The 25,202-nt window shown below is 34.6% G+C and overlaps 4 protein-coding genes across 7 annotated transcripts; 1 reads left to right on the top strand and 3 right to left on the bottom strand.

Annotated features, from left to right (window-relative positions):
• Positions 1-489: 489 nt before the first annotated feature.
• On the top strand, positions 490-5,120 carry LOC122289158 (phosphatidylglycerophosphate phosphatase PTPMT1-like). The gene is made up of 6 exons (XM_043096113.1): positions 490-1,303; positions 2,531-2,653; positions 3,616-3,709; positions 3,900-3,982; positions 4,066-4,155; positions 4,513-5,120. Exons 1-6 carry the CDS (start codon positions 1,082-1,084, stop codon positions 4,951-4,953), a joined length of 1,053 nt encoding a protein of 350 aa, XP_042952047.1. The 5' UTR covers positions 490-1,081; the 3' UTR covers positions 4,954-5,120.
• Positions 5,121-6,501: 1,381 nt separating this feature from the next.
• LOC122289157 (palmitoyl-protein thioesterase 1-like) lies at positions 6,502-13,793 on the bottom strand. Of its 2 annotated transcripts, XM_043096111.1 has the most exons (12): positions 13,382-13,788; positions 12,212-12,296; positions 11,102-11,153; positions 10,996-11,016; positions 10,850-10,903; positions 10,362-10,412; positions 9,644-9,706; positions 8,590-8,655; positions 8,404-8,442; positions 7,956-8,078; positions 7,681-7,773; positions 6,502-7,087 (listed from the first exon to the last, which is right to left on the bottom strand). In XM_043096111.1, exons 1-12 carry the CDS (start codon positions 13,479-13,481, stop codon positions 6,716-6,718), a joined length of 1,119 nt encoding a protein of 372 aa, XP_042952045.1. In that variant the 5' UTR covers positions 13,482-13,788; the 3' UTR covers positions 6,502-6,715. The 2 variants fall into 2 exon arrangements, with proteins under 2 accessions (XP_042952045.1, XP_042952046.1); XM_043096112.1 differs by lacking the exon at positions 10,362-10,412 and having other exon boundaries at positions 13,382-13,793.
• A 1,190-nt stretch (positions 13,794-14,983) lies between these two features.
• On the bottom strand, positions 14,984-18,432 carry LOC122290397 (deSI-like protein At4g17486). 2 transcript variants are annotated; one of them, XM_043098045.1, is made up of 5 exons: positions 18,108-18,432; positions 17,433-17,697; positions 16,381-16,668; positions 15,885-15,965; positions 14,984-15,329 (listed from the first exon to the last, which is right to left on the bottom strand). In XM_043098045.1, the coding sequence occupies exons 2-5, from the start codon at positions 17,599-17,601 to the stop codon at positions 15,184-15,186; spliced, it is 684 nt and encodes a 227-aa protein (XP_042953979.1). In that variant the 5' UTR covers positions 17,602-17,697; positions 18,108-18,432; the 3' UTR covers positions 14,984-15,183. The 2 variants fall into 2 exon arrangements, with proteins under 2 accessions (XP_042953979.1, XP_042953980.1); XM_043098046.1 differs by lacking the exon at positions 18,108-18,432 and adding an exon at positions 17,984-18,093.
• Positions 18,433-19,454: 1,022 nt separating this feature from the next.
• On the bottom strand, positions 19,455-23,768 carry LOC122290462 (nudix hydrolase 8). 2 transcript variants are annotated; one of them, XM_043098191.1, is made up of 10 exons: positions 23,635-23,768; positions 22,848-23,035; positions 22,359-22,642; positions 21,882-21,947; positions 21,264-21,401; positions 20,880-20,957; positions 20,711-20,761; positions 20,550-20,584; positions 20,294-20,402; positions 19,455-19,930 (listed from the first exon to the last, which is right to left on the bottom strand). In XM_043098191.1, the coding sequence occupies exons 2-10, from the start codon at positions 22,984-22,986 to the stop codon at positions 19,724-19,726; spliced, it is 1,107 nt and encodes a 368-aa protein (XP_042954125.1). In that variant the 5' UTR covers positions 22,987-23,035; positions 23,635-23,768; the 3' UTR covers positions 19,455-19,723. The 2 variants fall into 2 exon arrangements, with proteins under 2 accessions (XP_042954125.1, XP_042954124.1); XM_043098190.1 differs by lacking the exon at positions 23,635-23,768 and having other exon boundaries at positions 22,848-23,584.
• Positions 23,769-25,202: the final 1,434 nt, after the last annotated feature.

The following is a 25,202-nucleotide window of genomic DNA, read 5'->3' as shown; positions in this document are numbered from 1 at the left end:
ATAAAGATGACAATTAAAATTATTTCAAAAAAATCAAACGAAACTATAATTAAAAAAATTTTTATTATAAATAAATAAAATCGTGTATTAATCTACATAATAATACTGATTTTTTTATATTTAAAATTTAAATTAATATTATTTTTAATAAAATTTATTTTTTAATTTATTATAATAAATTAATACATATATTAATATATAAATATGTTTGTAATTAGATTTTTTTATTAAAAAGAGGTTTTGACTCTAATAAATAATAAATTTATGAGCCGTCAATCCCATTCAATCTTTTCATAAATTGATATTCATAACAAAATTAAATATCAATTTTGCTTTTGAAAAAATTGGCTATCATCCTGAATATATCTCAACCATTGATCCTCCAGATTAAACGGTTGGGATTGGTCTTTCAGACAGTGAACCGACATCGTCAATGATTTGTCGGTTATCCTTATCATAATTCATTAATCTGCGTGTCTTCGACTTGCACGCTTTTTTTCCTCACCGTCTCGTCACTTTTAACTCTCCGTTCTTACCAGTTCCTCATGCGCCGTTCTCTCAATCTCTTTCCCAGTCTTTTTCTCCTTGTTTCAGTGTTTGTTGAGCAAAAGGTGGAGGAGTAGAACCTATGCCATTCTATCATCCAAGCAAAATCCTGGGGTTAGGTTAGGGTTTCTTCGATCTAAAACCTCTCTCTCCCAAAATAATTCATCCGTCATCGACCTTTCGTCATCTCTTATCCCACCTCCATCGTCTCCGCCTCCTTCTCTTTTTCCGATCGACTGCTCTTTTGCAAAATATGGTTATGATCTCTCTCCGAAACTTTGATTTCCGTATTTTACCAACAAAATCTTTTCCAATCCCCCGTTTTCCTATTTTTCTGTAGAATTTATAGGTTTTCACCATCACTCCTGTAATTCGTTTACGGAATTAACAGCAAATATTCGACTTTTTCTTTTGGGGGTTATGGGGTATAATTAAAGTGACGCAAGTGTCTGTATTTGTTTTGGGTAATTTAGGTTTTGTTCCGAAATTGGGCGTTGCTGTGATTAATTGAGTTAGTTGGGTTTGAATTGAGGCTATGTATATTGAGGAATTGAAAGTTGGGGAGGTAGAAAGCGGTGAAGAAGGGAATTCTTGTGATGGAGATTGCGATTTCAGCAGCCGAAACATTGTCGTTTCGGATGCAAAGCGGGTTCTGATCGGAGCTGGGGCTCGCGCGCTATTTTATCCCACCCTTATCTACAATGTTGTTAGGAATAAGATTCAGGCAGAGTTCAGGTGGTGGGATAAGGTGGATGAGGTATAAGTTCGTTTTGCTTGATATTCGTTCTAGCCGTTTTGCTGCATTAGTTTGTCCCATATTTGTGCTTGTTGATTGATTTTGGGCGATATATTGGTTACTTTCTGCGGCTTTTCATTGGAATGAGTTTGCATGTCGCTTCTTTTTATGTGTGTATGTCTTCTTTGGTTCAATAATATATACCAGCGTATACAGGATGATGAAATAGCTTAAAAGCCAGAATTTCGTTATTGTTTTGTTTTTACCATATAGTTTTCATCTATTGGAATATATGGCAAGTTTTATTTTAATTTTTAGTTTTTAAGATATATTTTTGGGTAGAATTCTGTTTTTTAATTCATTTGCAGTCTACTAAAACTATCATTTTTGTTCTTTCTTACTTGATTGCTGTTTGAATTGCATGTTCAGGGATCTTGGATGGGCTTAGGGCTCATTTGGGGATTGAGATGAGATGAGAATTTTGTGAATAGTAGTAAGATAGTTTGTGAATAGTAGGGAGATAGTTTAAGTCGATTATTTTTTGGGTTTTGGGAAAGGAGAGAGAAAAAATTAAATAATATTATAACGTTAAAATATTGTTAGAATATAGTTTTATTAATATTATTCTTGTTTGGGGATTTGGAAAAATTGAATTGTTTTTTATTTTTTGTTTGAAAGTTTGGAAAAGTTGTAATGATTAATTTAAAAAAATTGTAATGATTAGTTTGACAATATTTGTATTTGAATTATGTTTAGGAAGGAGATGAGATGAGAATATTGGGATGAGATCTATTTTCAAACAAGCCCGTGGTTTTATTGAATTTTTTCACACTTATCTGTTGTATATATTCTTTTTTGCTGGCTTTTCTCGTGGTACACTGCTGATTGCTTTTGTTTGCCAAATTTTCCTTCTTGTACAAAATTTATATGGTTCTATTGGTTCTTTTAGGCGCTCTTAACTACCTTTTCTCTTTGGTGGATTTGTTTTGGCTCATAAGTTCATATACGCTCAGTTCTGTATTTTTGTGTCATTCATCACTCCTCCTCTGCCTTTTTTTTTTCCTGATGTAATTGCCCTAAACTATATGTTTGAAGATGTAATTCGGTGATGGCTGTAACATTGTATCTCGAGCATTTGTTATTTAAGTTTTTGGTGCCCTCGGTGTTCGTTGTTTTTAATTTTTTATGACTAATTTTTTTTTTTGATAAGTTTGTGTAGGAATTATATTCTAATGTACATATGTTCAGTTTATACTATTAGGTGCTGTTCCATTTCCAACTGATGTTCCCCGCCTAAAGGAGCTTGGTGTTTGTGGGGTAGTCACACTAAATGAACCCTACGAGACTTTGGTATCGACATCTCTATATCATGTGAGTATTTTATCCTGATCTGTTTGCAGGATGGGCATTCTTCACAAACTTGAAGATTTCTACCTTTTCTTAGTGGTCTTTTTCTCTCTTTTTTTTTTTTTAACTTTTCATATGAAACTCTTTAGCTCCTGTGACCATTAGATGTGTTTGTTGTTTTCTATGCTAGATTAACTGTATAATTCAAGAAGTTGATAAAGTGTTGTTCGTTCACACTTGAACAAAACTTGTTTCGTATCGTGTCACAATTCTTTTAACCTGAGGAGAGTCTTGTCACAGTTCTATCCACAAGTTTTTCGTTCACGTATTGAAACAAATTTTGTTTAAATGTGAACGAAAAACCTGTGTGGAAAGAAATCAAATCTCTTCTGTCTGTGCTGCTTCTGGAAGAAACATACAGTGGTACGATGGTTGCTTAGTAAACAACTAAGAGCAATTTATATTCTAATTTAATGGTATCTCTTCTTCCTCCAATAAACATGGATTGGAGGGTGAGGTCACTGGTGTCCAGGTTCTAGAACTTAGAAAAAGACTTTGGTAAATAATAAATATTTATGGGGGAAATAATTCTCTTGTTCCATAAAGCAATAGGCGCCTACGATAAAGAAATGTCTACCCTATGAACTATTTTAGGGGTTTAATCATAGTCCAAAAATTTTAATTGATTAGCTCTAGATGTATGAATTCCAAACTAATTTGATGGGACCTTTACCAGGGTCTCATTTGGACATCCTAAATTATTTGACTGACATGGAATGCCACACTTCCTCTAAATCACTTTAGTTGATTGGAATGACATGGAAGCATACATCTCTGTCTCTGTCTTCAACCTAGTTTTTCGGGCCCTTTTTGTGTGATACACGTGTATGATGGTCATTGTATTTTCCTGGGCACAGCTTTAGAAGGAGATCCTAGTATTTTGACCTAACTTCAGTTTATGATCTAATAAATTGAAATCTTTGTAGGATCATGGCATTGACCATCTAGTGATACCTACCAGAGACTACTGCTTTGCTCCATCGTTGAATGATATACACCATGCAGTAGAGTTCATACATGGTGAACATTCTTTTCACTTTGCTTTTCCTGCTTTGGAATATATAAAACATTAGATCTTTTGCCATCTAACAGAATTCTATTTACAGGGACACATGGTTATTTAATTTTTTAATGCATTTTATTTAATTTTTTCTTCTGGGAGGGGTATTCCGTAGGATTACCTGATCTTTCTAATGTCATTTTCATGAAGAAAATGCATCTTGCGGAAGACATACCTATGTTCACTGCAAAGCTGGACGGGGGCGCAGCACAACTGTTGTAATATGTTACCTGGTCAGTTCCACTCCAAAGGAAATATATTTGACTATCCTGTTGAAAATTTCCCACCTTTCTTGACAGTCCATTTTCTTTAATAGGTGCATCACAAGCAGATGACACCTGATGCTGCATATGATTATGTGAGATCAATCCGTCCAAGGGTGCTTTTAGCCTCTTCCCAGTGGCAGGTATTCTTATAAACTTGGGTTTGTCATCCAGTATCATGATGTCATTTAATATTAATTGGCAGTGGAAATTCAGGAATTCCTTTTTTCTCAAGTATTTAGTAGACGACTCTTTCACTATATGTTTTATTATATATTGTAAAAGATTTCCGAACCATGCTGTCGTTAGGCTTGAGTAGGTGAGTTATCTGAGAGAGAGTTCGCATTTAAATTCTATTGGTTTTGTTGTTCAAAATTTATTTTATTTTTTTAGTGGCATTCTGTCTTTCTTGGCAATTAACTAATAATTCTCAGTTGTCCCATGATATATATTTATATTCTTTTATATATATAAACTATTTTTGGTTGTGATGATTACAGGCTGTCCAGGAATACTACCATCTTATGGTGAAAAAAGCTATTGTCTACACCCCCATGGCTGATCTCATCATGAAGGCCCCAGTATCAGCGGCTTCACAAGATCTTGTTGCGTTTGACGATGGAGCTGTAGTTGTTGTGACTGAATCGGATCTTGAAGGGTATGACTCAAGGCTTGATTCAGGTGCTATGGGACAGATATGGGCAGATTTAAGTGTGGTCTACCGGGTCCGTGTAGCTGGTCAGGCAGCTCTGGCAAGAGTCTCATGCCTATGGTTTCGATGCCGTGCCCACCAGACAATCTCAGGGGAGAAACTGAGCAGCAAGAGAAGCTGCTTAGTTGAGACTGATCATCTGGGAGGAATTAGTGTTGACATACACGTCTACTGTGAAGAACCACAGAAACTGCAGAAAAGTCAACCAAATTGCATAGAAGATGCTTGATAAGTTTTATGCCCTTTTACCTTTCTTTGCGCGTACAGCTAAAGGCAAATAATGCTCATATTAGGGAGAAATGAAACTGTGGTTCCTCTCTCCCCTCTTCTCCCCCCCTTTTTCCTGTAAATTGAGTTGTAATTTCACTTGAATCAAGATGTAAGAAGTTTGAGCAATATGGGTCAAGGAACTAATGATGATACCTTCGTAGATTGCATCCTTATGATTAAACAAAGGGAATGTTTCATGCATTTCCGTACACGTCTTACCTCCATTTTTTCAGATACCATTTAGCCCCTTAAAATTAAAGTCCCTCCGAAAGTTTGTCACTAATGCTGGGTATAAAACCAAGAACAGTTGCAGCTGTCCCAAAAATACCAAAAATGAAATCCATTTCTTTTCCTAATTTTTTATTTCACAATGAAATCTGGGTATAAAACCACCGCCTTCGATGGGGTGACCCACTTGTGTAGTTGATGAAGCCTGAGAGAAGAGGGAGCGTGAACCCCTAAATCTGGCTAGCCATAGTTTTGCTATTCATCGTCTCACATGTCATATAATAAATTTATTTTTATTTATTTATTGTTTTATTTTTATTAAATTAATTGAGTTATTTTATTCATCATTTATAAACCACATATTTAATAAAGAAAAAAAAAGTAAAAATTAAAAAATTTTGTGTGATATGTAATATGGGGATGAGTAGAATTTTTCTCTAAATCCTGAAAAGAAAAACAATAGGTAGCTAATTAGTTACTTCTTGAACAAAACAAGAAAAGCACTTGTCCCTTTCTTAAAGTTTTAGGTTCAAAGATTCCTTCATGGGGTATCCTACTCTCATGCCTATGTTCCTTGAAGAAACGCAGAAAATGGTTAGAGCAAATACGAGTCTGTAGTACAACCAGTAACTAGTAACATGCCATACAATGTTTTCTACTTTTAGCTACCAATAAATCAATCAATCAATCAATCCAAATGCTTCTCCGTTCCTGTCTCTGTTTTCTTTATATTTGAAGATTTTTTTTTTCATTTATTTATTTTTGCAGTATGTTGAAATTTTTATCACTTAAATAAACCCTATAAGTAAATCTCTCTTTCGAGGAACAGAAATATGTGGCTGATAATCGCTAACATTGTTATGTCAACAATTTCACCATGAAACTATGCATGTAGAAAAAATTTAGTTATAAGGATAACTGCAAATTAATATGTGCATCAATCTAATATAACTGGTCAAAAAATAAATTTTATTAAAAACAATGCTAATTTAAATTTTGAATATGAAAAAATCAGTATTGATACACAGATTAGTATACGACTTTATTTGCACCTAACAAAACCGATGTATGTATTGGGTAGGTGCAACGGCATTATGGTAAAGAAAAGAAAAAAAGCACGCAACTGATGTTAAAGTCTGCTACATCAACTGAACTTAATGCTACTTTGATAATGGAGATCAGTTCAATCCTGCGGTTCAGAGCATCAAATTTCAATCCTTCGGCACGGAGCTATAGAATCCTATAATTATATGAATGCATATAATCATGCCATGTTCCATCAGTATATAACCAGACTTGCCCTTGCATATTGAACAGATGTTTCCACAATTATACAGTACAGATTGTAATCCAAGAGCTTTCTTAAGCTTCATCAAGAGATATTGAGACCAATATACATACAAGGACTGAAAAAACGGACAACTGAATCAATTTAAGATCCTCACCACACATATCAACTGACTTTGTAATTCGATTCACAAAGTAATGTACAATCATGTATGAGGCAACCATTTCTGCATGAGCCCGAGAAGTTCGGCAATGAAAGTTTTAATTGATGAAGGCCAGAAATAATGTGATGACCCCTCAATTATTGCTTTAGTTGATGCTTTCTCCTCAAATTGAAGCACCATTTGCTCTCTCTTGTTGCTTTGAACAACTCCACCATGAACTCCCTGCACTCTATTGCCACTATCCTTTTCATTACTGTTCTTTCTTGATGAATTGCCCTCCAAATAAGGCACAACATACTTTTTCATATCACTTTTAGAAATCCCAAGATGATTTCCGGGAACACTAATGTATTTTACCCTTCCAGCTTCATCTAAGGTTTTCAAACCAATCCAATCCTCAACATAAAGCTGTGTCTGCATAAAATTGAGTGACAAAACCAGTTCACTAAATATAAAGAAAATGTTTTAAGACACAAGAAGCTGTAAGCTACATTGCCAAATTTGGGAGGAACAAAACCCTTTAGGCTACAAGAAAATATAAACTGATGCTTTTTTACCATGCAAAGCTCATATTTTCATAGAACAATGTGCTACCCCTTTACCATATATATAATTTTGAAAGCAAATTGGTTTGCATTTTCTGCTACAAATTGCTTCCAGCGAGAATTAATTTATTGAGTACCTTTAGACACCACGCAACGGATAGTCAATTATTCTTAATGGTAATCAGATGGTTTCTTTCACGTTCTCAATCTCACTCAAGAAATTGTAAAGAAAAAATCAGTTTTGGTGCCAAAGATTTCTGTATTAACATTATTTTGTTTGTCTAGTAGCTCGTTTCACTTCGTAATCATGCTTTTGTCCTGAAATAGAAGTTGCACTGCAAACAAACGTGGGTATATTGGTAATCCAAAATGTTTTAACATTTTCAGATGAAGGATAGCTGGGGCGCTGGGTGAGGAGCAGCACAGATAACAAGAGAAGATCAGGTTCATCTGAAAAACTACCTGCTGTGGAGGTAAAACTGGCTTGAAGGCTCCATCTGGGTAATACCCGAACCAAGCAGTTTCCTTAGGTATCAAAACTGTGTCATGCTCAAACTGTTGAACATAAAAAAATAAAAAGGTTGAGAAAAGCTTAATAAGCTTAATAGTTATTTGTCTGAGAAAGTCTGAGACGACCAAGAAATGTTAGTACATGGAAAGAAACCTCCAATTTACCATGATCAACCCATTCAAAAGGAAAAAAAAGAAAACAAAAAAAGAAAAAGAAAAAGGCTTACCATGATAAGTACCAAGTTCTGTAAACTAGTGAACCGTTCCTTGAAACTGGAGTTTTTCTCACCAGGGAGTTCATTGTTAAGCTTTGGAAGAAATCTGCATTTCTCTAAATAGCTGGGGATAGCCTGGAATTGTAAAATAGTTGATTCTGATGTTTAGGTTTTCAGTCAGAAAAGAGAGAAATAAAATGAAGTGGATAATTATCAGTGCAAACATGATATTTGAGAAGTGGCAAGAAAAAGCCACCTTAATCTGTTATCCTTTAAAAAGGAAAGGGGGAAAAGACAAGAACTACAGACCCAACATTCAAAAAGATTATTGAGCCAATAAGAGTTGAAAAGAAGTGGCCTTCAAACTTTCCTAATATATCACGATTACAGGGTTTAGAACGTATAGCCAAAAGATATGCAGTAGAAAAGCCTCAACATGGCATCAGTTTATATTACTCACATTTGGTAATTTAAGATAGCCGCTAGGAGCCAAGTGATCCTGCAATTCCAGAAATCAAGCATCATGTATTTGCAAGAGAAATACTAAAGAGAATGGATTTTATCGGAAAAATAGTGATACGATGTAGTGACCCGACTTCAAGGAGTTAAAATGCTAAAAAAAGTAAATTCATAATCAGATTTATACTTGGATGTACTCGGTGTAGATCTCTAACTTCATCAGTCTGTCCGCAATAATGCACAAAATGCCAGACTGTAGAAGACAAAACCATAAATGAATATTAGACAGAACTCAAACTTAAGGAAATTTAAATAATATTGCAACTTCTCATTGCAATGTCAATTGGCATGATAGCCACTTATTCCCAGGTGATTATTATCCAGAATACATAATATACAGGGACTTGCCGCTACCCAGAAAGCAAAAGTTCAGAAGAACTCCAAACTTGACTAACCTAAAATATGCACACAAGTTGTAAACCATCACAATTCATCATTATGCTTGAGGTGTGTGTAACGCCCCAATGGAAGGCCCAAACCACATGGCTTATACTCCAAAAGGACTAGTCAATGATACAATTGGAGCACCATTGGAACCTTATAAAGAGCAAGAACTTCTCATTCCCAAGCAATGTGGGATCTCATACACCACATACCCTCAATCTTTTCATATGGGAGGGTATCACAATCTACTCTCCTTAAATTCCCAACGTCCTCGTCGGGCCTGTCTGTTGTAGGTGGCACGAATCAAGTTCTACATTTCTGGTTGGGATAGGCTCTGATACCATTTGTAATGCCCCAATGGAAGGCCCAAACCACGTGGCCTATACTCCTACTAGTCAATGATACAATTGGAGCTCCATTGGAACCTTATAAAGAGCAAGAACTTCTCCTTCCCAAGCAATGTGGGATCTCATACACCACATACCCTCAATCTTCTCATATGTGGGTATCACAGTGCGATACTCTTATCTGGAGCATCTTTTCAAATTATTAAGGTCATGATTGAATGAGATGATGTAGGACATCCAGTAAGACTCAATTATGCATAACAAGCACAAGGGGAAGAGCTAATCCAGGTGGACTCCTAACAAGTTTATAAAGAGAGAAATAGCAATGATCTGTAGATAGCTTTATCCCACATTAGATTTTAATATAACTCTAAAACAACTAATAATATCAAGGAGACTGAAACAAATGTATATTAAGTGGTAATGATAGAAAGCCATGATGGCACTTACACCACAAAGAGGAACAGAGGCAGTACCAGCATGAGGTCCACCTAAAGAGATAAAATTCTTAACCTGTTTCCAGAATTAAAAGAGAAAATTTTCAGTTACTTGAGATCCAAACAAGTACCAAAAAAAAAAAAAAAGAAGAAGAAGAAGCTCAAAGATTACTAGGAACAGTATTATACAGAAGCCATGAACTAAACTCACAAAGACATTTAGATAGATTTATGAACCTATGCAGCATGTAGCCAGAGCAAGCATAGATGAGACAACCCTTATTTACACTTGCAAACGGCCTTTATTTTCCTTTAATGAGAAAACATAATGCTGCAGATCCTAAAGCAGAAAGTGGAGAAAATAAAGTATCCAGCCATCCATCCAAAGAGAGAGAGAATTTTGAGCAAATCCATCAATTTTCAAATGCCTACTCATAAGTTCCATAACCTCCTATTCCCATCCCCCACCACCAAACAGGAAAAAAGTGAAAAACAACAGGGAAAAAAAAAGAAAAAAAAAAGAATAGTACATTTATCTCGTCAAGAAAGGGCCAAATAATGAACCTATGAACAAAATTTTATATGGCTTTTAAACATATTTCACACGATTTAGTGTAAACATGCGTAGTCAAAACATTCCAATTTCATTATGACAACAATTTATGCAATTTTGTCAAACAAAATTCTGAAACACTAAACTAGCAAGGTTTATATTCAAGACTGGTTCTTACAGGAGGTCCTCCATCGCAAAATTCTAGAACACCTCGACCTATTACATTACCCTGTAAATAATAATAAAAAAAAAAAAGAAAAAAGAAAAAAAGCCATGAATGAGAACCAGTATACAGAAGCTGCCCAAGAACCAAAAGCTATAATAAAATTTAATAATAGGCGCTAAGCAATAAAAACTTTAGTCCAATTGATAAATTGATTGGCACATATGATCAGAGCATGTTATGTTCAACTGGCCATTGAAAGGACATGACAACTCTTCTATTGGGAAGGGGAGTCAAGAGGAGTTCTATATAAATGTTCAACTGGCCAATTGCCTGCTCCAACTGATTGTGTCATGTAAATTGGATGTTATTTTAAGAGTTTGTCAATAAGTCATAAGAAGCGATGCCAGAAAAGTTAATCAGTAAGAAAATAATCCTGCAGTGAATTATGTTTACATTACATAGACATTTGAAATGGGAAAAATCTGAGACTCATAAATCACCTGGGAGAGACCTACTATGTTGTAACCTTTTTTCAGTTCTTTCATTTCCTTCACCTGTAGTATGGTAATGGATTACATGAATGGAAAAACAAACTTCCAAATCAAAGGGATCGAAATAGCAACTGCAATCAAGAGAGCCATATCACCTTGTCACAAACAGCTTCCACCTGCAAATATGTAAACTAATTTAATTACTATGGGACATTGTAAATTTACTTCCAATAAGACAGGTCTAGTTTATTAAGTGCTTGCCTGTTCCTCAAGAGGCATAAACCATGAATCCCATGTTCCATCTCCAACTTCTCTGCAATAAAAAAAGATATGAACATCTGTGGAAAATGTAGCAACATTTGCCGGTTGACAGTAGAAAACGGTTCAGAGATTAAATATGCTTTGAAGACAAAGGCAGGTTCACGATTGTTCCAGAAAATTTTGAAACTTCCTGGAACAGATATGATATGTATATGTACAAGTGTACATTTTTAGTTCCTTACATCATATACGTTTGATAGTTAATTACACCCAATGCAAAATTAGAAGTGATATTAAAAAAAAAAATAAAGAATAACCCGATTTTATTTAGCAAAAACTAGTTCATATAGTTATGCTCTGACATTTTACATATTTTGTTACCCATGTCCTATAAATTTTTTGTTCCAGTCAATTTGAATGCATGGACTACTAGACTCCAATGGAAGATGTATAAACGCTTTACAGTGATTTACAAAATTAAGATTCAAATCTCCTTTTACCCTCGGTGAACTAAAGGGTTCTAAGAATTATCTTTAGCACTTAGAAAACTTGGCCAATTTGACACTTTGTATCAAAATGCACTTTATTTATCTGCAATTTCAAGGATGTACCACTGTAAGGCAGTATCCAAACTCAATGGCAAAAGGGGAAAAAAAAAACGAAAGGAAAGAAAATCTGATAAGAGGTAAAGAGAAGTAATTTACAAATTTTTTGCTCACAAGAAAGTGATTTGGTGCTGGGTTCAGTTGAAAAAAGCACAAATGTCTATATTGTTGCTCATCCACCCACCGGTCACTTAAAAGAACAAACATCAGTTATTGGTATCCTTTGACCTCTTTCAACTAGATGACAATACGAATACCATATCTGAAGGTTGACTCAAAAAATGATGCATTTAAAGCATCTAGTCATGATCTAACTTTTATAAAATTTCATGAGGAAACATTTATATGGTTTTAGGTTTCCATGATAATTCAATCAAGATCATATATAACAAACTTCATTTGTGGATACAATTTGATCAATGATCAGAAAACAAGTGTTCTTTAAGCGGATAACATTCAAAGTTTCTTTAAAGAATAGGGCTAAGAGATGTTCATGCAAGCATACATGCAATATCCTTCAGTGCCAGAAAAGTTGCTCAGTAGCTCAGTGAACTGTTTAACTCCTCGATTGGAGCACTGATCTCCGATGCCTGCCATGAAGCATTGAAATAGTATGACATATATTAGCAAAAAAAAAAAAACATCCCTATAAACTTACTCACACTGATCCGTTAATTCATAAAAGAATAACAAGGGACAGATGAATAAAAAACACAATAAAATGTCCATACATAAATAAGAATTAATCATAAATGTACTAGGTTCATAAAATTTAAGAAAGAGATTGAAGCATCCAATAAATATCTAAATTCAGTACCAAAATAGAATGGGATTGCCAGAAAACTTTGTATATGAAATATTGTGCTGAAACTTCTCATAAAATAGGATAAACAAGTACTTTGATTGCCAAAAGGTTCATTAAATTTGTAGTAAATTAAATGCACAATTTAACAAGGTAATTGGAAGACATAGTAATAACATTGGTAAGGTAAAAACGATATGAGCTACTGAAATTCAGATCGTGTTACCTTAAACAAGCTTTAAGCATAACTGGACCCATTTAATAGGGTCAGGAAAGATGTGTGTGCAAGGCAAGCAATGAAATTTTATCACTCGGGAGAATTGCAGCCTCTCTTGAATCCTATTTTCTTCTCTTTTCAATCAGCAACTCGCTTAATATCTAAATTAGGATTTTGGTGATATATCCCAAGGGTCTGTCCCGCTTTACTATTTCCAAAAGAAACAGGAAATACACGAAGTGCAGCAGTATAATATCTCCATGCTCCATTGTCTTCCACCTAACCCTTAAAAGGACCGTGTTAACTCAAATACAGTTTGGCGTTTGATGTTTTCCAGTTACCAAATGATTTGGTGAAAATATTCTTGATATCAGCAGTTAACACTCGAAATATAAACATCTTCAAGAAAAATAGCATAGAACCTTCCTTTATAATCAACCATAAGCTTCCATTAATAGCAACAAAGGCATCGATTATCCATATCAAACATATACAGTAAGCATTAATATCCAAGAAAAACAAAACCTATCATTCAAATACCCAGAAGAGAGAAAGAAAAGGCAATAATACCATACATCCTAAAACAGATTCCACCAAAACAAAAAAACAAAAAACTACGATTAAAAAGAAACTGATTTGAAAGCGAAAAAAATTACCATGGAGTACTATGAAGGGTACGGACTGTGAAAACGGGATGGTTATGGTTAAGAAGAAGAATATAAAGATGGAGGTAATGACTGGTAAAGATAGATCCATGAATTTTGTGGGTTTTACTTGGAGAAGAAAAATATAAAAAGATCAAAGGGAATGAACGACTTTGGATGAATACAACGACTCCAAGGACCTTTGGAGGGTTTTGCCGTTCTTGTATTGGTTGGCTGGTTGGTTATGGTGAGTTACGGGTAGTTGGTGTGCTGGATTGGTGGAGAAGGCACTTAAAACCGTTGCTCGTGCTGCAACCTCTCGCCGTCAGTTTTCTTCTTGAACGGTGATCGCTTTGGTCTCTGGATATCGGATTGGAGTGTCACTTTGTCAGGAACTTTGGATTCTCTGCGGCAATGTTCTTGTTTGTTACCGTGTGGCTTCCCATCTCGTCGCTTTCTTTTGGAATCTGTTTGCTTACTAACGGCAAATTTTTGCACGACATTCTTTTCTACGTATATAAATCCCATGGAATTGTATTTGTCCAAAAATCATCTTCAAACTCCTTTGCATGTATTAAGGATTGTTTGGATAATGAAATGAGATGTGATAATTTTAAATAATATATGAAAATTGAATAAAATATTATCAGAATATTATTTTTTATTATTATCATTATTTTAAGATTTGAAAAAATTGAATTATTTATTATATTTTGTATAGAAATTTGAAAAAATTGTAATGATAAAATGAGTTAAAATGAGATGATTTCTCAATCCTAATTGTCCCTTAGTCTATAGATCAGGATCTTTTAACAATATTTTTTGTTAAAATATGATGATTCGATTCAAAGAGAGTAACATAATGCTCATGTGTAGTCCACATTATTTAAAATCCTCGCATATCATTATTACCTCATCATTATAATTTTTTCAAATTTTCATATAAAATATAATAAACAATTCAACTTTTTCAAATTCTAAAACATAATTAAAAAATAATATTTTAAAATTTTATCTAAAACTAAAAACTAAAAATTCTCACCTTATTATCCAAATCTACCTTTAAATGTGAAGGATTCACATATCACGATTCAAATAAAGAATTGAAGGAACCCACGTCTGTATTTCATAATTTGTTTTGTCATTTTCATTGAAAATAACTTTTTTGGATTAGACCCATATATTGGCTTTAACGCCACAATAATACTGAGAATTTGTTTTTTTATGGTCGTTTCAAATAATAATAATTATTATTGTTATTTATGTCGTTATCTCAAGCATTGCGTAGAAGGAAGTGTACCAAATTTAATAATCTCTTAATAAACTTGCCTCCTCATGCTAGATTTTTTGGGAGGGGGAAAGTTCTAAGATTACCCATACAAAGTGATATTTTTTTGAGTATTGATTTATTTAACAAACTTTAATTTCTCTTAAGATAGTAAAAATATCGTAATTATTTCCTCGAGTTACCTTTGACCCGATGGACCAACATTTTGCTAACAACTTCCAGTTCAGTGTATCTATGGTAGTTTACAGTGTAGATTGAAAAAATTGTAACAATTTGCAGATATAAATGTTTTGCAGATATGAATCATACTGCAGCAACACGCAAAATTGCTAATATGAAGCATTACATACGTTTCAAAATAACATAGGCTACATACAATTCCTGGGATCAACATTTTACCAGCATACATACAAATGAAAATGCTAATAATTTTGTGGATATATGTCCACTGATACACTTGAACTCATCATACATTAGTACAAACAACAGAGAAACCCGAGAGAGAGAGAGACAGAGACACAGAGTTTCACAAGAGCTCCCTTGCTAACCTCACTGGCTTTTCCTTTAGAAAAGCCGCATCACCATTTGTTGTGGGCAGCAGATGATGATTTGGTTCCTCATCTTCACTCTCTGCTGATGCAAATGATGCAAATGATTCTGACCCGTCATTATCTGTATTTTCACATCATGTGGATCAATGGCGCGCACGCACACACACAGAGCCCAAAATAAATACCACACGTAACAGGAGAGTTATATCTCGGAATTCAATCCTTTCTACTGAATAAAGCAGTCACTGTCGAGACAGTTCTTTTTTAGATGGATGAACCTAGTTACCTAATGATAGATGTGCCTGCACGTAGTGGATGGTTCCAGTTTCTGTGTCCAGATCATCATTGTCATAAAACGACCTTAAAACTACGTAGTTTATTAAAACAAAACTCACTTTAAAACCTTACCTTTCATGACTAGATAAACCTAACCCAACGAAAATTATGCCAGTATATTTGATTCTATAATCAAACTGTTCAATGATAACTCAAGCTTTCCACCAAGCGTTTAAAACCAAAACAAGAGAACAAAAAAAGGGAGGTCTACCTTTTAGTACCCTGTTTATGACAAAGGAACTCGTAACATGTAGAAATATACAAAAGTGTTTCAAGAAGAGAATCCATACAAGAATCTAAACCAATCAGCTTGCAAATATGGTTGTCCAAATAGACTTACCAGAATATGTTGGATGATCAGGCAGATGTCTCACTGCTGTAACCTGAATGTTTTCTGGCAGAAGACAATTGCAGAAAGAACCTGAAACTTCAACCAAATATAATGAGATGAAGGAAACGCCAAGCATATATTGGCCAAAGGCTCAAAAGATCCCTTTGCAAGGGAAAGGGGTGTCAGCAACTATGTTGCTCACACCCTTTAAAACCCCAATATAACAAATTTCCACTGGAAAGTGCCATATAGAATATACCTTGTAGAGATTTAACGAGTAGCCTGATAATACAGTAATCATGAAATATAACAAAATAGTAAAATAATGTTTATTAATCTGTATACTCATATGGCCAAGGTAAATGTGGAACTAGGTTCCTATGCATATCCAAACTTAAGACACCAGGTACCATGGACATGCAATTCACCAGGTCTAGAAGCGCTACCTTTGAGCTTCAATGTAGATTCTCAGATACAGAAACATGCAAGCAGGAAGACCAGTTACCTAGTCGGGCAAGCCGGTTTACCCATCCTGGTATGGGCTTTCCAGTTAGTCGTGTACAAACTTCATCCGTGAAGTGGTTGCAATTTTTGGCAATCAAATGGTAGGTGTCCCCATGATACTTTGCAGAAAGCTGCTCCACGAAGGACCGAAATTCTGAACGAGACATATCAGTGCTACCTAACAACACTGACCGTCTGAAGATGAAGCCAGGGCAACTTCTTGGTTCCACCTCAAACACCCCACTGGAAGAGTACTCATGTGCTCCAAAGCCATACTCCAATCCATGCACTGTCCATCAAAATTCAGGTACAACTTTTATGGTTGGCACACCATAGAATGGAAAATACAAAAAGTCTAATGCCTGGACTTCTCAGCAACAAAAATAAAATCCTAGGCCTTCGCTTCTCACCGTGTGGCATACATATGGCAGCTTGTCCTCCCTATTTTTTATTATCATATAATTAGACAACAAAATTTTTATCACATAAAGTTTCTAATCATATCTTTATATACATGAATTATTCTCTAGCATGATGCAACAAGTACAATCAGAGATAATTCCTGCAGGACCAAAGACATTAAGTAGTTTCATTATTCAAATCTAGTGCTGTAATGCTCCATCAATATATGTATAATTTTTTTTAAAAAAAAATCTAAAGATTCTACATATTTATGAAAATACACATGCACTTAATAATCTCTAGAGAAAGTTATGCATAGCAATGCAAACAGGAAATTTCAAAATTCCCAAAGGTGAGCAATTGTAGAATACTAACGCAAAAGAAAGTCCAACCTCTTCTGTTGACACCATTAAACACACTTTTCTCTATTTGATGTTATCTTTTGCCTCCCTTAAAGTGTAAAGCTTTCATTTAGCTAATCAACAAATATGATAGAAAAGCCAAAAGACATAATGGCGATGGGATTCTCCCCTTCAATCATACATTTCATAATTATCTGAGGATACAAACTAAATGCGCAGTAATTTCCCTTGAAGATTACAAATTTAAAAATGGAAGAGTCAAGAGTAGTGCAATGTACCACTCAACTACCTTCAATACCCGAATGGAAGATGCCGACGCCGAACCAGTAAAGGTAATCATTTACGGGTGTGAGGTCGTAGACATTGAGGAACAACAAAGCCTGATTTTTCTTTACTCTATCGCTCAGCTGGTTTTCCATGCCTGAGTTCGAGCTCGAGCCCAACGGAAATAACCGCATTTCCACTAAATTGCCAACGCCTCAACTCCCTCGATCAGAATATTTATATTCCAGGATTCACAAGCTCATGATCTTCAACACCAATCCAAGAAAACACTAAAAAATACAAAGAACGAGGAAGTTAGGAAAATTAAAAATCTTTACCTTGATTTAAATAAATTAGTAGGAGGAAAGAACCCTAACGCTCTGTTGGTTGCTCAGAAAGCAACAAGAAAGTGAAAAGAAAGAGGAATTTCGAGACTTGTAAAGAGGAGAGTGGAGATTCTTGTTATTTTGTTATTGTATGGCAGCTTTATACGAATAAGCTATAATAGTTCCTGAAAAAGTTTCTACCCCGCGGTTTTCCCAGGAAACAAACGGGGTTTAAGAGAATCCGACTTACCCAAGCCGGATCGGTGAAAACAACCACAGGAAATCAAAATGCGTAACAAGAAACTATAGGTATGTGTTTATATATATACATAGAGAGAGAGAGAGAGAGAGAGAGAGAGAGAGAGAGCGCTTACGAGAGGGCCTGAGAGTGGAGATTTGGAGGGGATTGGATGCTTAAATTTGGAGGCAAAATGCGGGAATCTTCGATCTGATGAGAATGATTGTCTATAGATCGAGATGGGAGCATTCATTCAACCGAAGGTGGCTTTGTGTTTTTGGGATTTTTCTTTTTCGATATCAAATTGGGAAGTTCTTTACGCGTAGTGCTGGGGCTGCTTTTCTGTCCCCGTTACTGTCTAGGATTATCTTGAAAAAAATTTGGAAATTTTCTACTTTCTGGACTTAAAAAGAAAGATTTCAGAATTTCAAATCATATTTTGGGATTTAATTTGGGAGCGAATGTGTGAAATATCAATCAAACATATAAAATTTATTACCCAGATTTAGGGAATGAGACTCTTTTTAGGTTGTCTGATTTCCGACAGAGGGAGATAATTGAAAAATATAGTGGTGAATTACATAGAATTTAATTGATGGTGTATAGATAATTTATCCTAAATTTTGTGATATTTTGAGATTAATTCTAAAATATGAATTTTAGCATATTCATTTTATGAAAAAAAAAAAATGATATCTGCAGTTAAAAATTAACTTTTTTTTATATAAATTTTATATTTATTTATTTATTTTGAATGAGTGTCTAAAATTTATATATTTTAAAACTGTAAAAATTATTTTTCACATTTTAAATAATTTCATATATGTGCGGACAAATATAACCATAAATAATAAAATTTAAAAGGAAAATGCTTTATCTACATTAAGGATTTTACATAAATAAAATTAAAAATTGATGTAATATAATACGTCATATTATAAAATTATTTTTTTATTATAAAATAAATCTATGAAATTATGATAAATCAGTTTATAAATTATTTATGAAAAATCTCTTTGTCGCGGTACTTCTCAAATTAAAATAAACAATAGCCTAAAATTACCTAAAGACGTGTGTTGTGCACTCTTCCAGTCAAATACGATTTCTTCATTCTATGAATAAAATCTCATCCCTTCTTTGGACTCCCCAATGGGAAACGGAGATTCATTTGTCCGGCCACATTTGATTTGACTGCTAATCTGAATTTCTATTATTCTTCAAGAATGAAACATTTTTTAAGCCCGATACAGAGGAATTCTTTTATGGGTGTAAGTAAGGATGTCTGCCTTTGACCACTTTTTCCCTCGTACTTGGCTTCTCCAACCTTCGATGTTCATGTCAATTTCTAGATCGAAGCAGATAAGATGTTTGGTCTGGGGCTACGGCCCAATAGGAAGAATATGTGTGGGATCTCGTATGTATGCTTGTCAAGCTTTAAACCCATTTTTCGTTATACGTTAAAGCATTACTTAAATAGTTAAAATTTATCAAAAACATCAAGACCGTTGGCTTGAATATGCATTTGTTAGAGGGACCCTTGTTGTATTTACACGATATATGTATACATACATCAGCTATAACGTCCATAAAAAATGGTATTAATCTTACAGTTGATCACCATTTAGGATGTAGCTGAACTAGTTCTCAACCGATGAACTCAGAGTAGAGGAAGTGAAGTGCATTTCCACCAGACAACAGGGAGGAATATTGTCTGGTGATGACTGATGCATATTAGTGCTTAAATGGCTGCAATCAACTGCTCCGACAGTTGAAATCTTCATTTTCGATAACGTTGTAGTAAAGGGAAGATGACATGCCATCGAATTTGGAGACCACTTGATGAGCAGATAAGCCACAATAACGCTTCCCTAGCCGGGCCATGCAAATGTCGATAACTTTCTTGAACATGCAGTCTTCTTGTATTAGTGGTTGCTGTACAAACTCGACTAGGGGCAGCCACTGCATGGTTGAGCATAAGAATTACTCTGGAATCCAGAAAGTTGTTATGCAATAGAATTTAAAGAAATGCATTTGTGGAGTAATTAGTAGCTCATTTACTCTTCTAGCCCTTCCTTTCTCTTCTTTCTGTTACCTAGGAGGAGGATTTGGGCATTTGCAACATCAATTCCACCTACCCAATTTGTTTGGTTTCCTTTTCCTATTTTCCAGTAGATTCAAACAAAGCATTTTTTTTCCCAATATTCAAAGTAGAAGGACTAGGTCTTGGAACTGTTGGTGATAGGCAAGCAATGTATGAGGTGAGAAAAGATAATGAACTGCTAAAAAGCAAACCTCAAGTGTTCTGTAAGTGAAGACATTTACCTTAGCTGCTTGAATTTCAAGATCGTCAATTACAATTTGAGTTGAGAGGGGTCTGAGCATGCAGATGAAGAACAAATCTGACTTTTCAAAAGCCACATTGTGAGCATGCCTGGATACACAGTTCCAGGAAGAATATTAGGCCTTTGGTTTGGGAAATAAAGCATTCAAGTAAGTAAAATCAGTGCCCCCATTTCACTGGTAGTTGGTAGTCTACATTTATATATCTTTGGCTATGAGAATAACATGTTGTTATTACCTGAATGCTATAACTTCAACAAATTCAGTATCAATCTGCAATATAAGAAAGAATGCAACTTATGTCAATTGGACAATTCAAATGGACGTTTCTGCTATTTGATGCAACTTTCAAAAGTAAGTTAATGATATATAGATAAATATAGGCGTCAAAATTCTTACCCCAGTTTCCTCCTTGACTTCTCTTACAGCACCTGTAAAAATCTCCTCTGACTGAGAGAGAATAAAACAATTTGTAAACAGTTAAAAAAACAAGTTGAAAAAATTGGTTTTTACATGATTAATTCATCTACGAAAAAGGTGTGGTCATGGTATAACTCCAATAGAGTACCTCAAGGATAAAACCAGTGGGTATTTTCCAGAGACCAACGCAGGCTGGAGAACAGTACTTCTCTTGCACTACAAGAACCTGTAAATTATCATAAAATTCCTTTAATCTGAGTTTGAAACTGAAGGGATTTCCAGTACTTGTGCCAGTTTATCATAGGAAATTAACAGTAGAGTTATCATAGGAAATTAACAGTAGAGCATTCATAATATTCATTAGTAATAGGATTTGATCAATTTTCTTATTAAAAATTCCTTTGTTCTTTGAGATACAAAACAATAGTAACTCCTTGATGAATAAGGTGGAAGTGCATGCACACGAACTGGAAGACTAAATGCACATCTCAGGTAGTTTAAAGACTCATTTTCTGAACACAAGAAAATTTACCTCATTTCTGTCGGTAATGACGAATCCCCCAACCCCTACTTGATGTGAGGCATTAGCAGGAAGCATGCAAGGTCCTTCAGGTATCCAGTATGTTAACATCACATATCCTCGCTCTGCATGATGGTATTGGAAGCCTTCCTGTAACAATTAGGCATATAACAGACTCACAGAGATTAGTAAAATTTCTTCTAGTAAATCAAGTATAAAAATGGAAGGGAAACAATATGATGCTTGGGACAGATGCCACTGGACTACTTGGGAAACCTTGATAGATAGAAAAGACCAAGAAGGCAATTAACTAATTTATCCTCTTCTTGATTCTAGTCAGTATGTGTGACGTCACAGTGATTGGTTGTTGCCTCCTTGATTTGCCAGCCCCCATGATTATAAGAATGATAGTAAGGCTTCTTGACCCTCCTGCTTAAATTCAATGATCAGTGAAGTCTCAGAATTTCTCTCTTCATCTGGTTGATTTAATAGCTTTCCTAATGGATTCTTTATAAGTTGGGTGCACACAGGATGAGTCGCCATTTCTTAGTTATGCAGGTCCTGTCTAGATAGCTGAGTCTGTTCACACATGATGTTCTGAATACTGGAAATTTAAGGTACAGAAATCACCTTTATTGCATAGGGAACAAGCTCAGAGCGATCCACTGGCAACTTAAGCCAAATTCCCTTCTTTCCCTGTAGCAAAATAACCTCAGATCATGAATTTCCCAAAAGTTCTTGATAATTTTGCATGCAGTAAGATTTCATCTTCCCCAAATAAGGATTTGAAAGCCGGTAAATTCCTTGAAACAATGGAAAATTCAGTGGAAAACATTGACTTGAAAACTCTAACCAGTCTATTTGGGAGCAAAATTATCCTAGGCCAAGCCTAGCCTAAGAAACCCATCATGCTGGAAGAAAGCGCTCGTAACCCATTCACAACAAGATTAAGAAAACATAACGATTTCCTAACATAAAAGAAAGAAAGATGCATTGGATCTCTTTAAAAAGCTCTAGAGACAAGTGACTTGTAACACTCAGTTCCACAGGAAATTTCAGTAATGATAAGTGAATGGCTGATCATTATTAGATAGGCAAGAAAGTTACCATCTTTTTCCAACGAGAAAGTGAGGCATGAAGGATAGAAGCAAAGGAACTTGGGTTAGCTGGTAATCTTTCAGGATCAACAACTACTCCCCCATACTCATCATCAAACGCATCAAGTACTCTCTTTTCTCTAGAATACAGTATGGACTTTGCCCCACTTGTTCCATTGATCTGATATGAAAATGGTTCTGTTGAAAGTTTTTCTTGGCCAACTGAACCACTAGCCCTTGTTTGCGGATAAGTATTATGCGAAGTGCTTGAACAAGAAGCCTGGAAATATATTCCTGAATCCAAAATCGAGAAAAAAGAAGAAGAAGAAGACAATAAGAAATCTGCATATTCATGAGGTCCAAAATTCATACATTGAGAGAAAATATTTGTGCTTGGATCCTGTTTGACTGCCTTGAAAATGAATGAAAAGAAAAGAAGATATGGAAATACATTAAGGAAAAAACATATACTTCTGCGAGGTAGAAGTGTAACAATTACCTCTAAAAGCACAGAACCGTGGCTTGTACTTAACACCAAGTATTTGTCTGGAATTCAAAAAGGGGCTCGAGTATGTTCTTCCTGTATGGACTATCTCAGACACAGACACAGATTTCGATTCACATAATTTCATCTCCATGAACGGCAGTATCTCCCCCAACAACGTCAAAGCAAACTGACACACCTATCTAATCCAATGAAATCAAAGCCTTAATATATATATATATATCAGCAGAACAAGAATGAATACACAAGGTTAAAAAAATTAATAAAATAATGACTCCCACAACACGTAGCACTCAAGAACAAATGAGAACATGGAAATCATCGTCATTCGAAGGGAACTAGAGCAGGAATGATGAAGTGAAAGACTAGAGAATACAATGGAGGACGACAAGGAAAAACATGATGAACTAATATAATTTAGCACAAACCCACGTAGAGACAAATCAACAAAGCCATTATTACGCCCATATCTTATCCAAATATCTAAGATTAATGTAATGGGGATGCAGCTTAATGCGTGGTGTGAAATGGGCGGTGTTTGATACTGACAAACAAGCAAAGGAACAAAATACAGGAGAATAGAAAATTTATTTCCAATTCACTCGTAGCTAAAATGAAGAAAACGAGGGAATGAACTGGAAAAAATATATAAAGAACAGAAAATCATGTTGACTAATTGGAAATGCGAGGAAGGGACGGAGGAAGTAAACAGAGGAACTGTGGAAGGGAGAGTGTTTGATGTGAGGTTTCAGTCCCACGCGCTGTAAGAGTGTGAGCATACCTCTGCAATGCCGACCAAAACCAGAACAAGGTCTAGACCTTTGTGGAAAGGCTGGCTCTAACTTTGAATATTCATGCGGAAACTAGAAAATTGGTCGTGATTTTCTCTAGGTGAAATATATCTACCCTTCAAAAGATTTTATAAATTTATAAACGGCAACTCAAGCTTATCCAAGAAAATTAACCCAAATCGATTTGCTTTTGTAATCCGCGGCCGCCCATTGACATAATTGAAAAAAGTTACCACAGTCAAGTAGAAGATGGTATTAGATTATGACTCTTGGGGGGGGGGGGGGGGGGGGGGGGGGGGTGTGGGGTTGGGGGTGGTGTTGGTGTATACTCTTAGAAGGTTTTTTTTTTTTTTTTGAGAAAATATTTTCGTACAACTCTTTTAATAATTATCTTTTCAATAAAATTTAATTTTATAAAATGACGATGTTTTTATAAATTATTTTATGAAAATATCCTTCACTTCAAATATAATTATAACAGAAAATCTATATAACAGTCTCACACTTTTTCACACCATTAAAAAATATGAATTTATTATTTTACCCTCTGTTATTTTATACTGATGTGTTGGGTGTGGGACTGCTCTGTAGCAATGCTCTAATTATAAATAGATTGATTTTCTGTATAAATTGGTTCAAACATCTTTGTGCACACTTTAGTAACAATTTTGAAATCCTCCTTTCATGAATTGTGTAACGATCCAAAAACAAACAAAAATTATATTACAAAAGAATTAATCAAGATTATAATTAAAGTATATCGAATTATTATAAAAGAAAAGAACTTTCATCAGAAATTGTTGATCGCATTCATCACTTTAAGAGTAAAAACATTTTTCTCGAATAATATGTGATCTCGTTCGGCATTTTTCTACTCAATTCAGGATTTTGTAATTGTTCAATTCGGGATTTTATAATTGTTCTTCTAAATTTATGACATTATCATTAAACTATTATGTTATAGTTGATGAAATTTAAAGTTCACTCTCTTAAGTAAATTGACTCTGATATTATTTATAAAGACTCAAGTAAAGTAAAAAATAGCTATGTTACGTACTGTTATAGTAGAATGTACAAATATCGTGTAGTTATTTTAAAAAAAATAGAATATATTATTTAAAAATTAATTTATTTTCATGTAAATCTTATATTTATTTATTTATTTAAAGTGATTGCATGATATTTACACATTCATAACTACAACTATCATTTTTCAATATTTTAAAATCCAATTTTTCACCCTTTATTATCAATAAGGGATATCGTGGTTTGTAGGGTTACTAATACAAGTTACGTGGATTGAATAACTCATATATTAATAAATAATTTTCTATTAAATAATTTAAATAAATAACTGGAGCGTTTGTGGCATGCTTTGTGCAGCGCGCGTAGGGAAAATGCTCTTCAATTTCAAAATGTAGTTAAATTTGTTTTTTGTTTTTTTTAACAAAAAGAAAAAATAGAAATTTCGTGGACGGCATTATTAACACGTGAGTTTCGATTGTCTGGCCAAGGCAAGAGAGATGCTTATCACACCACCTAATGTCACGTGTCATGC

Source organism: Carya illinoinensis, chromosome 12 (assembly GCF_018687715.1).
Source record: "Carya illinoinensis cultivar Pawnee chromosome 12, C.illinoinensisPawnee_v1, whole genome shotgun sequence".
Lineage (NCBI taxonomy): Eukaryota > Viridiplantae > Streptophyta > Magnoliopsida > Fagales > Juglandaceae > Carya > Carya illinoinensis.
The sequence above is the reverse complement of the archived record's forward strand: the minus strand, read 5'-3'. Positions and strand labels throughout refer to the sequence as shown.